The following is a 16,008-nucleotide window of genomic DNA, read 5'->3' as shown; positions in this document are numbered from 1 at the left end:
CAATTTCATGGACTCAGAACTGTCAACTTATCTACTGTTTTCATGGCGTGAGTGCCATTTAGATGTCTGCTGATTTTCATTCTTTGCACTTGTTTGTTGTTCCGTATGTAGATTATTTCTAATCTCTGTGTGGGATTAAGGTACCTTTGGAGCACAGTTTGACTTGCAGGTTTTTCTCCATCAAGCTAGTGAAAATGTATATTTTAAAAAAGAAAATGGTTGACTTAATTTTGTTTTTGACAGTTGCACCATAACCCATGAGAGATTTGAAGCTCTTCTGCTTATGTCACCGCAGTATTGGAAATCAGTGGTCTAAGTGTTATGTCAACTGCTTGATATCTTAAAAAGATTAGCAGTGCTAACAATATTGCGGATTTACTTTGGGACATAAAGGTACACTAGTATTCACCAGCTGTGTTTCTCTGATGGATCTGGGAATTAATTTTTCTTTTCACCTTTTCAAGGTGAGAGAAGTATATGATGAGAGGAGAACACAATGAAAGGTAATAGGTGTCAAGTGAAAGAGACAGGGGGAGTCTGATGTCCAAGAGCCTTATGTGGTGGAGGGTCCCTGTGCCGGCATCCAGGCTGGAGTTAGGGCAGCAAACCACACTTTGTTTAGGAGAAGGTGTGGTTAGAGTGGCTTTAATTATTCCCCAATAATCCACCATAGAGCTTTGAGTTCAGACGCTGCTTTTATTTATGGTAGCACCTCTAAGGTCCTTTTTTTGGACTTAGCAACTAGCCTCCCTGAGTCTGGCCTCAGAGAGTCTCTCTGATGGCTTCCAAGCAGATAATATGACCGAAGGTCAGGTCTGTCCTTTATTTTTTTTGTTTATTTTTAAAATTTATTTGACAGAGAGAGAGAGTGATCGTAAGTAGGCAGAGAGGCAGGCAGAGAGAGAGGGGGAAGCAGGCTCCCTAGTGAGCAGAGACCCTGATACGGGGCTCGATCCCAGGACCCTGAGACCGTGACCTGAGCTGAAAGCAGAGGCTTAACCCACTGAGTCACCCAGGTGCCCCCAGGTCTGTCCTTTAAGAAAGTATCTCACTCTCACTGTCCCAAGGTGGGTTCTGATTATTTAAGGTAATAAAAAAAAAAAAAAAGTCTCATGTTGTTATATGATAACATTTAGAAACTTGGGGGTTTTTTTGCCTTGTGAGAAGAGGAAAAGTTAAGTTTTTCCTTTGACCTCTAGCAGTTTTTTGTCTTCACAGAATTTAGCTGTTTTTGCCAGGGTTTCTCAAGATCCTCTGTGGCAGAATACCTTAGGGTATCTATTTTAAAAGTCAATTTCTAGATCTTTCCTGAAACCAAAACAATCTCTTGAGTGTTGAGCATAGGAATATTTTTTAAAATACAAGGCAATTCTTGGGTGCCTGGCTGGCTCAGTTGGTGGAGCGTATGACTCCTGATCTCAGGGTTGTGGGTTCGAGCCCCATGTTGGGGGTAGAGATTACTTTAAAATATTATTTAAAAAACACAAGGCAATTCTGTGCAGATAAAAATTTTGGAACTACTGATCTTAATCCACATTTTGGTATTTTGGTGATTTGGCTTGCTTTTTTCTGAGATAAATCCTCAAACTTTGCTCTGCGTTTTAGTTTTCTGAAAAGCTCATTTAAAATGTCTTGGTCTACAGGGTAGTCCTTTACCCATATTTGGTAAAACTTTATATGTAATTATGATGCACATTGAGGTTTGAGGACCACTGCTCTAGGGAACAGCTGGGAACCCCACAACCTAATGAGCTAACCTTCTGTTCTTACTTGAATCAGTTCTCCGTGAAGGCACAAGGGGGAGCCCTGGCATCAGCATATGAAAAACAGCAGCTTGTTCTGAAATAATTAGAGTTTTTTTAGCTTTGGGGCTGAATAAAGATTTCCTACTAACAGTGAGGAAATGTTAACAGAGCCAGGTTTCTCCGGCTACTTTTGGGGAGGATTTACTTTGCAATTTGGGGGGTGGGGGTGGGGAGCTTTAAGATCTCCAGAAGAGGGAGGAAGGTGTTAACCAGGCACTTGGCTTGAAAAAAGTCTCATAGGCTGTGACCAAAAAGTCTCAGAAAGCAGACTTTGGCAGTTTGGAAGGGATGCCACCCCCGGGAATTCTCCTGTCTTGGCCAACAATCTTGGCAAAGCAGGCAAAGGAGATTTGAGTAGTAGTGATGTTGGTCGGGGCTCTGAAGCTTGTGACCTGAGAAAATGTCCTAAGACACTTAGTCTTGGGAAAACGAGAAGGTCTTAACAGAACGTGGGTGGGCAGGAGGAAAGGGACAATGTGTGTTCTGTGTGTATCTCATAGGAAGTTTAGAGGGAATAGCAAATTATCAGGGCCGCCTACTAACCTGCAGTTGGAAACTGCATCCTGTCTGTGTTTGGTCTGGCAAATGCAGTTGGTTTCTAATTTCACAAAGTGTCTGGGGGCGGGGGGTGAGACATTTTAGATAAAAACTTAACAGCATTATATCTGTGGTGGAAGAAATCTGAGAGCCAGAGTGAGTGGACTTTTGGGGATTTCCTGGTGGAGTTTGCATCTTGGCCAGCGAACAAATTTCTAACAAAGTAGAGTGCTGACAGCCCTAAATAGATCGCCCTCCAGCCTCTGCCTAAGAAACTTTTCAAACCTCCAGTCATGATCCTCGGTCGTTAGGAAAATTGAAGATTCACCTTTCAATAGGAAAAATTTAGAGCTAAATAAACATTGTGTCCTAAGTGTTCTTTCAAATGCATAAGAAATTTCTGTGAATGGAAAGGTTATAAAAAAGCATTATTAGAAAGTGGGCAAAAGGAGTCATCTTCACTCTGATGAGAGACCTGCATCAGACGCATTTGCTTGACACAGTAGGGAACCCTGAGGACCCGGGGTATACAGCTGTGGTGGCACAGTCAAGATGGAAGGATGTCCTGGCTGTGTCGATAATTCTTTTCTTCCCGTCATGTGTTCATCTTGCCATTTTGTCCCTCCAGTTTCTCATAGGTAGAGATTTACAAAGAAGCACACTAAGCCCAGAGGCAAATATCACATTTATCCGGGGATAACTCAATTGGTCTGCAAGTTATTGGTGCTTTGTTTACCTTGAGTCATTCTTCCTCCAATGAGGTGGTCTTTAGTAATGATATGATTTAGAGGAAAATCATCATCCTCTCTTTCTCTCTGTCTCGATTTATGTAACTATATTTAACTGCTTGGAGAGTTTATGAATCAGTCTAAAACTGTTTTTGCCAAAAGCTCCTTCAGAATCCAAATTCATCTTTATCATAAGGGTAGCCTTGGGCTCAGAGAATCCAGCTAGTAAGTGGTTCCAGGCCAAATGGAGAGGGGCTACTGCTCATTAAAAGAAAAAAAAAAAGAGTTTAGCCTCTGAGAATGTTGTATCTCACAAAAGGGATGCTTCAGAGGTCTGTCGTGATAGCATTCACAGGAGGAACATGCCAGAGCTTTATTCCACAGGCTCTGATTTAGAGTTTGCTCTGCCAAAATTACCAGACCTGCAGATCACTCGTGTTTTCTTTGGTCTTTGGGAGAGGTCTCTTGCAGCCAAAAAGTCTATCCATTTTAAGAAGGTAAGAGGCAAAGGATAATGATTGGTTAAATGGGTTCCTTGTTTTCTTTTTCCCTCTGAACCACTTATGGACAGATAATAGATCTCTAAATTGGTACAAGTTAAATTTAAAAGGCAGTAGAATTTAAAAGATAAAAGCCAAGTATGTTCTTAGAACAAGGAAAAGTGAGGAGGCATATAAAAGCTCTATGAGCATAAGTAAAAACCCGTTATGATCAAGAAATGGAAATTTTGAATACAGAATTGTTAAAATTATACAGTTCAAACACTAATGAGTAATCATAGGACATGACATAAAAAGATGACAAAACAGTCAAAAAGTTTAAGGATCCATTTTGAAATAAGGATGATAAAACTCTGACAGGTTTTGCAGACCTGTAGATAAGAGGGACTGGAGAGTGTTAGCTAATGTAGTCTGTATAGGTTTTGATCAGGTTCTGGCTTTTGGTAATTAACCTAGGGGAGAATCTGCAAAAAAAAGGAGGTTTTTGCAGGAGACTGGTAGAATTTTAGATCCCTGGATCAAAGAGGTATGGATCAGAGATCTTATGTTCAAACTCAGTCATAAGTGGTTGATACTCTTCAGCCTCAGGGCAAAATTGTAGCAAGATCCAAAGCCATTTTATGGATCCCACACAGGAAGGCTCTCTGTCCACTGGTGTTCTCACCTGAGAAAGGCTGAACTTGCTCAGAAGCCAAAGCCGAGGGGAGTTACCAGAAGCTGGTAGGAGAGCATCACCCAGAGGATGCCAGAGGATGCCAGTCTCTGAACTCCAAGACTGGGAAACCCCAAGAAACCCAGAAAGGCTTGCACGAAAGAAGCTGAGTAACAACCATGCTCTGACACCAAATGAGAAAGTTTGAGGCACTTGAAACTATGGACTTTTCCCCCAGTCTCTTGAGACCAACCCCAGAACGGTCAGAACCATACTGACCATGTACCTGATTTGAATAAGGTTTAAGCAAAAACAAGGTTACATTGTTTTATCAACTATCTCAACAATTAACAATTGATTAAGTATAGGGTTGTAGTAGTTCATAAGAAAATAAGATTATTGTCCACGAATTTTTAGTATGAGCCAAGGAGATCCTGTCTTAGGTAAGACGATTCATATAAAGGAGGACACTAATAACTCCTAGCTCTGTCTGCTCCCCCCCACCCCGAATATGTATCCCATTTTAGAATCCAAGATAGAACTTATTTAACTTAAAAAGAACTTACTTAAAAAAAGATTGATCGGAATTCTCTCATGTTACCAGTGCTATCCCGATGGGAAAGGCAAGCCCAAAAACAAAATAAGGAAACTGGAAAGTCTTCCTTATTTAAGAGTAAAACCACATTATGGTGCACCTGGTTTTCCTTGTCGATGGTGGTTTCTGTACTTAGAATTCACAGCCTATGGTGACAGGGGTGTCACCCCACAGGGGTCATCTTGTGGAATTCTAGTCTTCTGTGTTCCAGCTATCAGTGATTCACGTACTGCTCTCCAGGCACTTACTTGCTGGTTTCTATGGTGATCTTGTAGACCAAAAATTTAAAAAGAGAAGCTCAGTTAGTGACACCTTTGAAAAGCCAGTGTAGGGAGGATGGAGATGATGGTGACCCAGGTCATCAAAGGGAAAAGAGTTTCACATATTTGGCAATAAAGCATTTGTCTATCTTACTACACGCTTTTTTATTCTTAGTAGAAGAAAATCTTACTGTGTTTTTTCTCTTGCATTTTTTTTTCTATTTTCGTTTTCCATGTAAGCCCTATTGAAATGGGTACTGCTTCCTACACCCTTGTCACTTCATAGGGAAGGCCTGATTCAAACTGTGAAACTTGGGTTTATAACAAAGAATCAAATTTGGATGTTCCACATTTTAACTGATTCGTTGGGTTGAAAGAATTGAAGAATTGATTCTAAACTAAACTACTTTTAACCTAAGAGCAGATTTTAAAAAGTAAATTATCTCAGGGAAAGGCAGTGAATCATTGTAGTATTTTGACACTTACTGGCAGCTCTGTAAGTTACATCAATGTCTTGATTTTTTTCCCCCGGTTTCTGTAGTTCTACCAGTTCTTGAGAAAGTGATGTGCATTGTTAATAGTCTTTTATATTTTGCACTACTTGAAACTTCCCAAATTGTTCTCTTATTTTGTTGTTTATAACCACCCTATGAAGGCAGTGAAATAGACATTTCACTTCTGCTAAATTACAAATATGAAACAGTGGGGGGGAGGGGTGGCTAAGTCACTGGTGGAAAAAAACAAAATCACTCGCAAGTCCAGCCAGAATTGTAACCCAAGTTTTCTCTCCAGAGATTTTTGCAACTTTAATTAATTTTCCCCCTTTTCTTCATTTGTTGAGGTGCTTTTTTTTTTTTTCCTCAAACTTTACTGGACTTACTCTTTTATTTTCCCAAGATAAACAGCCCTCGCTGCCCTTGAAAATGTGCCTGTGTTGGAAAGATAAAATAATTTGGGAAGGAGAGACTTCAGCAGGAAAGTATATTGGGTAATTTATGCTAAATGATCAAAAAGTTAATTACCTTTAAAATTTCAATTCATTGTTGTACAAATAATTGTGTTCTTGAAGAACTTTTCTTCCTTTTTTTTTTTTTTTAAAGGTTTTATTATTTGACAGACAGACACAAGTAGGCAGAATGGCAGGTAGAGGGGTGGGGGGAAGCAGGCACCCCGCTGAGCAGAGAGCCCAAGACCCTGGGATCATGACCTAAGCCGAAGGCATAGGCTTTAACCCACTGAGCCACCCAGGTGCCCCTTGAAAAGGGAATTTTTCTAATTGGTTGCCCGATTTTTTTTCAAAAGTACAGTTTTGAGTTGGTTTTCCTGATGTGGAAGGTGGGAAATAGTGATAATTTTTTTAAGTGGCATGATATTCATCTATTGTACTTACCTTTTTACAAAAATACCTTTTTGTTTCTTGGTCTGAAAATACTTTACTGGCTCTTACAAACAGAAATCAAGGGAGGTAACAGTTAAGCTATTTTTCCTAAGAGTTCCCATTCACCGCTGTTCTCAGCTCGAAAGTACTGGACCTCTGTTTCTAAGTACATTACACAGAACTATGCTTTTCTTTACATCCCACACATGATTACTTAGTTTATAGCATGCTATAGGCATTTCAACATTTAGAAGGATAATCCTATAAAAATGTAGACAATTTTTAGGCAGGGAGATTTTTGTTTCAGTGTTCATATTGTAGGATGACCTTAGAATATATACTAAGAATATGAAATTTTACTTTGTTGCTAGACCGAAAATTACAGTTTTAGACTGCATATCATCACAAAGTCATCTGAAGTTAAAAGTTTAAAAGGGGTGTTTTGGGGTTCTCCCTTTTATTGTGTGTCTGTCTTGTTGCCCCACGTGTGTTAGGACACCTGTACTCAGCAGCAGCCCAGGTGTGGAGGTTTCCAGGGCAGTGCCGTGTATGTACACAGCTTAAGGGAAGTATACTACACATATGAATGGAATACGATTCTCCTAGCTTTAACGAAGTCATGAACAAAACAGCCATTCCCACCAGAACCTTTCCACATAACTTCTTGCTTCAATGAATAAGGATTCTGTACACAGTAATAGCGGTTTAATTTTTGAGCCATGCTGCGTTTATCTGTCCCTAAAATGAAAGAAGTAAGTTGACATAATAGACCCACATACCACAGAGCAGTTTCAAAAGGTCTCTATTCAGGCCCCACCTAGTGGTTTGTTCTCTGCCATCTTGGACCTGCGTGTAAGCCCCATCTGTGGTCACCGAGTGGTGATGGTCACTGCCTCTTGAAAGACGTCATCGTCAGACTGAAGAAACCCAGGTTTGCACAGTCATTTGCACCACTGGGATTTGTGTGGACCTGATAGTTGTTTTGTTTGTTTTTATACTTTAGGCAATTTTGTTTTCAACAATCACCCCCCACCCCCTGCTGCCCTCACCCTCTAGACCATGATCCTGTTCATTATTCTGTTCTTGGAGCCGTTGCCTAAGTACGTCACCTTTTTTTTTTTTTTAAGATTTTGTTTATTTATTTGGCAGATAGAGATCACAAGTAGGCAGAGAGGCAGGCAGAGAGAGACGGAGAAGCAGGCTCCCTGCTGAGCAGAGAGCCCGATATGGGGCTCGATCCCAGAACCCTGAGATCATGACCTGAGCTGAAGGCAGAGGCTTAACCCACTGAGCCACCCAGGTGCCCCCTAAGTACGTCACCTTAAAAAGAAATGACACCTCCCTTCTCCCACCTGGTTCCTGCCTGTATGCCTAGTGCCCGCTCACTGCCCTGCTCCTGAAGCCATTATGATAATGACCAGCTTGTACTTCCCTTACAATTCATCTACCACTTCAGCCCTCAGTAGGCATTCCCTTGCTTTCTTCTTTTCTCTTCTGGCTAAATCTTACTGAATATTTGATATTTGTCCTAGGCACCCCGTCCGTCAAGAGGTCTTCCGAGAGCTCTTTTTATTTTTTCGTCATTGTCTCTATCTGTCCTTTAAATCTTTAAAAAATAGCTTTATAGGGATACGATTCTCATGTTATATACACTTTGTTCACTTAAAACAGATAAGCCACTGGTTATTAGCATATTCATAGATAGGTACAACCGTCAGCACAGTCATTTTTGAGAGCTCTTCTTCACCTTAAAAAGAAACCTTATACACTTTAGCTATCACCTTAGTTCTCTTCCAAGCCCCAAGCAACCACTAACCTACTGTTTTTATAGATTATCTTATTCTGCACTTTCATAAAAATAGCATCACTTATTTTTTTAAAGATTTTATTTATTTGACAGAGAAAAAGAGAGCACAAGTAGGGGGAATGGCAAGCAGAGGGAGAGGGAGACGCAGGTTCCCAGCTCAGTAGGGAGTTCGATCCCAGGACCCTGAGATCATGACCTGAGCTGAAGGCACACACTTAAATGACTGAGACACCAGATAGCCCAATAATATCATTTAATATATAGAGTCTGTATTCTATGTATTAGAAGAAGAGTCTATATATTAGTAGAAGATTTATATTTTATGTATTAGTAGAAGATTGGCTTCTTCTACTTAGTGTATTTTCAAGGTTCATCCAAATTGGGGCATGGATCAGTTCTGCGTTCCTTTTTATGGCCTAGTAATACTCCACCGAATGGTTATAGCACATAGTGTTTGTCTGTTCATCTGCTCATGGACCTTGGAGTTGTCTCTAACTTTTGGCTCTCATGAGTAATGCTCCTATGGACATTCATGTACAAGTTTGTGTGTGGACATATGTTTTTATTGCTCTTGGATTTTTATCTAGAAGTGGAATTACTGGATCACGTGGTAACTCAATTTGATGATCTGAGGAACTACCAGCTTGTTGCAAAGCAGCTGCACCTTTTTCCATTCCCATTAGCAATGTATGAAGTTTCTAATTTCTTGATATGTTTGCAACTCTTGTTATCATCTGCCTTTTTGTTCTAGCCATCTGAGTAGGTATGAAGTTGTGGCGCCATTTCCTTTCAGTTTCTTGTTTGTTGGTTTTCTCAGCACCCACACATTGCTTTCCAGTATGCAGTGAGCACTTAAATGTTGCTTGGACTTGATTGAATGTGTTATAAGAACTGTCATTTCATTTTTTTATTTCAGCAAGTGCCCAGCAGGCACCTGTGATGGCTGCTCATTCTATTTTCTGTGGGAGAGTGCTGAAGCTTGCCCTCTGTGCACAGAGCATGACTTCCATGAGATTGAGGGAGCCTGTAAGAGAGGATTTCAGGTAAGGGACAAATCCATTTAAGCAGAGCTATGTGATTGAAGAGAAATTGATGAGTCTGGTGTCACTTAAATCACAGAAACTCAGGTTCAAAACTATGGCTAAAGCTTATAGTTAAATTAATGTCTCATTAGTATGCATTTAAAATCAAGTTTTGTTACCACCAACAAGGTTACCACCATCAGTTGATTACACTGAATGTATTTCTCTTGTCATTAATTTTTTTCAAAAACATGATTTTTAGTTACTGACAGATACTCTATTATATATATTTTGGGATTTAATAAATCCCCTGTTGGACATTTGAGAGAAAATTTGAGAAGTCTTTGTAAACAACTGTAATGAACATCCCTGTTGGGAATGTGATTATTTCCTTAGATTTTATTATGAGAAAAAGATTAATTGGATCTAAGAAGATGGACATTTTTAAGGTTCTTGATCCATATTACTAACGTGCTTTGGAGGTATCCTTTTGCACTTCTGGGAGTAGTGTCTGAGAGTGCTTAGGTCACTGTACAAGCTTTGAAAGTGCCGTGTGAAAAACACAAACTTTTCTTCCTTCAAGATGTCTTCCCATTTGAACCTCTCTGAATTCTATGAAATGACAAGAAAAAAACACAAATGATAATAAATCACTGCTAGTGGTGGTAACCTTAGTGGGGAACTGGCATCAGAGAATCAGATTCTGATGGGATTTCGGAAAACTGGGATACAGTTGGAGTAGGCCTGACGTTCAGGACTCCTGGAGTGGGAAGCGTGCTGGAAGGGTGGCAAGAAGGGACCAGGGAGGGAATGCTGTTCTTTCCGGGAAAGTCTGGAGGAGCATGTTATTGGCAGGTCAGAGGGCAGGAGTACAAGAAGAAGTCAGAATGCCCTACCTCATCTCCTGCATTCAGAGTATTAGCAGTAGACTTTACCTCTGGGGGAAAAACACAGAGAGCCATTCTCTATGTAAGGATTTTTCAAACCGTAATGACATCGAACCTATAGTAAGAAATATTGTACAGCAAAGCTAATGTGCAGACTCCAACTCAGACACAAAGCAATATGCCTAAAAATGAAATGAAATTTCTGGGAACAATACTTATTTTTGTATTTGATGATAAAGTCTAAGCATAAAGGCAATATAAAATGTGTTGTCATGAAATAATTGAATATAAAACAGGAAAGGTTCCCAATCGACAAGTAAAGAAAAATTAAGAATGTTTTATTTCATTTATCAAGTGTGCATCTTGTGCACAGGTGAGCCAGTTTCTTGTTAACATTCTTAGCGGGTCAAGGATGAAAAATCTTGGCTTACCAAAAAATGGTTTCTTTTTAGTCCTCATAATACTAATGATACACATTTTATGTCTCACAGTGGAAAGTCTTCTTGACCGTTTCTCTAAAATGATGATACCCTTATCATTTTTTAAGGAATAAATGAGAAACGGATGCATTCCCTTCTTTGGCCATCACTTTAACTCAAGGGCTTTGAAAAGTCAGGTGACCTTTTATGTAAACATTCTCTAATATTCACCATTTCTCTTCTGGAATGTAATGATGAGAACGTTAAGACCACAAGGTTGCAATAATCTCTTTAATTTAATTCCTACTCTCTTTATTGCCAAAATTCTGTTCGGCATGTTTTAAGAATGTTTGGAACAGATAGTTAGAAGGTGATTCTTTTTAAATATTTGCTTTTGCCTTCAAGATATCTTTAGGAACACTTTGCTGTGTTTGTCATATTGAAATACATAATTTCCCTCCTATAGTTCTAAATTTAACTTGAGAAATAGGTAAGTAGACATTTCTGTTATACTTAGATATGGATTTTGAAAATATTTGCCAAATGAGATCAGGCTTCAGTTAGAAAAATATAAATGTTATTCCGAAGCTCATGTAACTTGCTTAGTGTGTTCAGTCGCAACAGCAAAACAAATGGGTACGACCCAGTAAGTGGGTGTTTATGTCCAGCCTCTGAATAAAAGATTTCAAAAAGTCTGCTCTTTTTACAATTTTTTTAAATTTATTTTTTTATTTTTTTAAAAAGATTTTTATTTATTTATTTGACAGAGATCACAAGTAGGCAGAGAGGCAGACAGGGGGTGGGGGCGAAGCAGGCTCCCTGCTGAGCAGAGAGCCCGATGTGGGGCTCGATCCCAGGACCCTGAGATCATGACTTGAGCCGAAGGCAGAGGCTTTAACCCACTGAGCCACCCAGGTGCCCCCAAAATTCTGCTCTTTAGTGAGTTTTATGTTGCACAAATGACAGCTTTCACTGTTTTCCATTACAGTAGACCCTCCCCGCTTTTCTCCTGGGGGATATGTGCCAAGACGCCCAGTGAATGAATGCCTGAAACCATGGATAGTCCCGAACACTATGTGTACTTTGTTTTTCCTTTTACGTACGTACACACGTACCTAGGATGAAGTTTAATGTCTAAATCAGGCACAGTAAGAGATTAACAACTGATAATAAAATAGAACAATTATAACAATATATAGTAATAAAAGTTATGTGAATGTGCTCTCTCTCAAAATATCTTCTTCTTTTTTTTTTTATTTAAAGATTTTATTTATTTATTTGACAGAGAGATCACAAGTATCACAAGTAGGCAGAGAGGCAGGCAGAGAGAGAGGAAGAAGCAGGCTCCCTGCTGAGCAGGGAGCCCAATGTGGGGCTCCATCCCAGGACCCTGGGATCATGACCTGAGCCGAAGGCAAAGGCTTTAACCCACTGCACCACCCAGGCGCTCCCTCTCAAAATATCTTCTTGTCCTGTGTTCACCCTCATGATGATGTGAGATGGTGAAATGCCTGTGCAATGAGATCCAGTGAGGGCAGTGACATAGGCACATGACAGAGCTTGAGGCTGCTGTGGACTTTCTGATGATAAATCAGGAAGATCATGTGCTTCCTACCTGAGCCCACAGAAAGTCAAACTGCAGATAAGGGGGGACTGCAGTGGGTTCAGGAGCAAGGGTCGATTCTTTTGGATGCCCGAAGCCTCATGGGAGAAAAAATACAGTGATTGCAAAACATTGCTAATGTGTATCATTTAATTTTTTAACAATTTCCCTGTGTTTCCTGCTCCATACTTTACAGGTTTTCTCTCTGTCTTGACTAAGAGTATATTTTCCCAATTCTGTAAATGTATCTAATCCAGGTGTGTATGAAGTTAAGTTTACACATTACAACAAGCTCTCCACAGAGAGGTTTGTAAACTAAGAGAGTGGCACAACTTGTGGGGAAAGTGTTCTTATCAACTTGGATCTTAGAAATCTATACCAGGTTCTCAGGGTGTGTAGTAAGCATTACTTCTAAATGTCACCCAGTCGTGCAGATTTGAAGAGATACTGTGTTATCACTGAGAAGGATATTTTTAAGCTTATCATCAAGTTTATCTCACCCTGTTTGCAAAATATCCCAGCATACTGGAAGAAGACAATTTTCAGCTGTAGAGTCAGCCATTTTCTCCTTTGCCAATGACACGCGACTAGATGAAGGGATAAGGCATTCTAATTAATAATTAGGGAATGACTGAGAAATTTGGCCAATAGCTTGCTCTTTTTTTTTTTTTTTTCCCCTGAACAATTTAGGAGCTTATGGAAAAGTTAAGTACTCTGGGTTTACAAGTATCTTTTTAATCCAAAGTTTTAACATTTTGTTTATAACTGTCATTAGACATTAGAGCTTTGCCATTTTCACCACTGTTGCACATTTGATAAAACTATATAATGTATTGCACAGTCCTTTTTTTTTTTTTAAGATTTTATTTATTTACTTGACAGAGGGAGAAACAGCGAGAGAGGGAATACAGCAGGGGAACTAGGAGAGGGAGAAGCAGGCTTCCTGCTGAGCAGGGTGCTGGGCTTGATCCCAGGAATCTGGGATCAGGACTTGAGCCAAAGACAGACAGACGCTTAACAGACTGAGCCACCCAGGCGCCCCTGCAGGGTCTTTGTTTGTTAGAACGCGCTTCACATGAAGCCAACATGTGCTGACTAGAGTTAACATTTTTCTTGCTGTTGTCCTTGTTTACACTTAGAGATGTAGCATTTGTATTTGAACATGCCCCTCATTTCTCATCTCATTCTTATAAAAATAATGTGACCCATTTTAAGAGTGTTTTTTTACATTAAATTTAATGAAAATGTTAGAGTTGTCATGCAGTTAAAAAAAAATTTCAATTACTAATGACTTTTCTAAAAAACCTGAGAATTCTTATCCAAAACTTGGTTGAAACTTTTCCTTAAAGTAAACACTATTCTCCTGTACTTCATGTTTAATTGCAGAAATGTGTGTGCTTGTACAATAAAATTACACATTAGGGTGTTATCCTTTTGTTAGGATATTATTATTAGTATTTTAAAGATTTTGTTTATTTATTTGACAGAAAGAGAGCAAGCACAAGCAGGGGGAGAGGCAGGTAGAGGGAGAGGGAGAAGCAGGCTCCCTGCTGATCAAGAAGCCCAATGCGGGACTCAATCCCAGGACCCCAGGATCATAACCAGAGCCAAAGCAGATGCTTAACTGACTTGAGCTACACAGGCAACCCCTGTTAGGATATTATTAAAGTGACCATCAGACACCAGAAAATTTAATTAGATACAGTGATCAAAAAATTGAGTCTTCCATGTCCTTTAATGTCCCTGGATATAATCATCACACAAATTACTACTGGTCATTATATTTGTTGAACTATAAAAGGAAGCATGCACCGTCCTTTAATTTTTTTTTTAATTTTTAAAAAGATTTTATTTATTTATTTGACGGACAGAGATCACAAGTAGTCAGAGAGGCAGGCAGAGAGAGAGAGGGGAAAGCAGGCTCCCTGTCGAGCAGAGAGACTGACGTGGGGCTCGATCCCAGGACTCTGGGACCACGACCCGAGCCAAAGGCAGAGGCCTTAACCCACTGAGCCACCCAGGCGCCCCCAGTCCTTTAATTTTTGTTTCTGGTTAGTGTTATTTGATCTATTTATCTGAAAAAAAAATCCATTAATATTGGGGCACCTGGGTGGCTCAGTGGGTTAAGCCTCTGTCTTCGGCTCAGGTCATGATCTCAGGGTCCTGGGATCGAGCCCCACATCAGGCTCTCTGCTCAGCAGGGAGCCTGCATCCCTCCCCCCCACCCCGCCTGCCTTTCTGCCTACTTGTGAACTCTCCCTCTCCGTCAAATAAATAAATAAAATCTTTTAAAAAATTATTAATATTTAGTATATTGATTTTATTATTCCCTAGTTAGTTGCAACTTGCAGTTTTGAAAAACATTGTTCTAACAACACTGAATCATCTGGTTTGGGAGCATAAAAATAAGGACCTACTGTGGGCAGCGATGACCCCGAATAATGTGTGGAAAATAAGGGTGCGGTCCATGTGCCTGCCCCCCTACCACTTACCCAAACCAGCTCATCATGGTGTGCCTGCCTGTCCTGGGTCCAGAGTTTACTCTTCTTCTCAGGGGAGACACTTAGTGGGGGAAATGGACCTACAGCATGGGTGAGTGATACCTATTCCCCTTAACTATATTAAACAACCTAAGCTTTCAATTAAAAACGTGACTCAGAAGTCAGGAATTGGGCACCTGAGTGGCTCAGGTGGTTGGGCGTCTGCCTTTGGCTCAGGTCATGATCCTAAAGGTCCTGGGATTGAGCCCCATATCAGGGTCCCTGCTTGGCAGGGAGTCTGCTTCTACCTCTTTTTCTCCCCACTGTTCCCCCTGCTTGTGCTCTCTCACTCTCTCTGTCAAATAAATAAATAAAACCTTAAAAAAAAAAAGTCAGGGATCATAAGAAATTTGAGCAAAAAAGCTCAAATGGTATGTCCAGACGGAGTCCTTTTTATTCAACCTCCTCAGATGGACCACGCCTCGTGATCTGGCAATTCATGTTTTTATTTGGTTTTGGGTTTTTTTGTTCATTATTTCCTTTTTCATTCTCTTCTCTATCTCTTTCTGGAGCTTCTTCCATTAGATGCATGCCGAGAAATCCTCTGTGTGTACTATGAATAAGGGGCAGAACCCTTCTCCTTCTGAATCTCGTTTCACATGTCATCTATGTGTGTGTGTGTTTTTAAAGGAAACCTTGTATGTATGGAATGAACCTAAATGGTGCATTAAAGGAGTTTCTTTGCCTGAGAAAAAGTTGTCAACCTGCGAAACAGTTGACTTCTGGCTGAAAGTGGGAGCAGGTGTGGGAGCATTCACCGCGGTTTTGCTGGTGGCTCTAACTTGCTACTTCTGGAAAAAGAATCAGAAGTAAGTAACCTCATTGGAGTGACCATGTAAGAACTGAAGGATCTCTTTTGTTGTGAAAATGTTAGACCTAATTGTTGTTACATCCAATAGTTTTTCTAAGAAAGATAAGAAACTGCTCCTATGAAGGAGTTAGAGGGAAGACCTTTAAGAAAGGAAACGGGAATGATTATTATTCTGCTAATAGATGGTAGAACATTAGAGGTGATTGGATTAGACCTATTTGTTATGAAATAGAGAAAAACGGAGGCTCTGCGTTATTCAAGTAAATGGGAGCAGAGCTGAGATGAGAGGTCAGGTTTTCTCTCTGCCTGTATTTTTCTTTTCATGACAACGTTGTGTCTTCTTGCCCTGATGTTTCTTTTTCAGTTTCTTGTGAGACAACTAAGTATGTAGGCAAATGCAATCTGTATTTACTCCAGGACTTCAGGAATCTAGGGTTGAATATTGAGTCTGTTTCCTGAATATA

At 40.0% G+C, this 16,008-nt stretch overlaps 1 protein-coding gene across 1 annotated transcript in view; it reads left to right on the top strand.

Moving 5' to 3' along the window:
- ELAPOR2 (endosome-lysosome associated apoptosis and autophagy regulator family member 2) overlaps positions 1-16,008 on the top strand; it is a 72,481-nt gene that overhangs the window by 42,711 nt on the left and 13,762 nt on the right. Inside the window, exons 17-18 of the mRNA XM_080818668.1 lie at positions 9,179-9,305; positions 15,364-15,542. Coding sequence (XP_080674794.1) covers positions 9,179-9,305; positions 15,364-15,542 — 306 coding nt within the window. The remainder of the gene's footprint in view (positions 1-9,178; positions 9,306-15,363; positions 15,543-16,008) is intronic.

This window comes from Martes martes, assembly GCF_963455335.1.
Source record: "Martes martes genome assembly, chromosome: 11".
NCBI lineage: Eukaryota > Metazoa > Chordata > Mammalia > Carnivora > Mustelidae > Martes > Martes martes.
The sequence above is the reverse complement of the archived record's forward strand: the minus strand, read 5'-3'. Positions and strand labels throughout refer to the sequence as shown.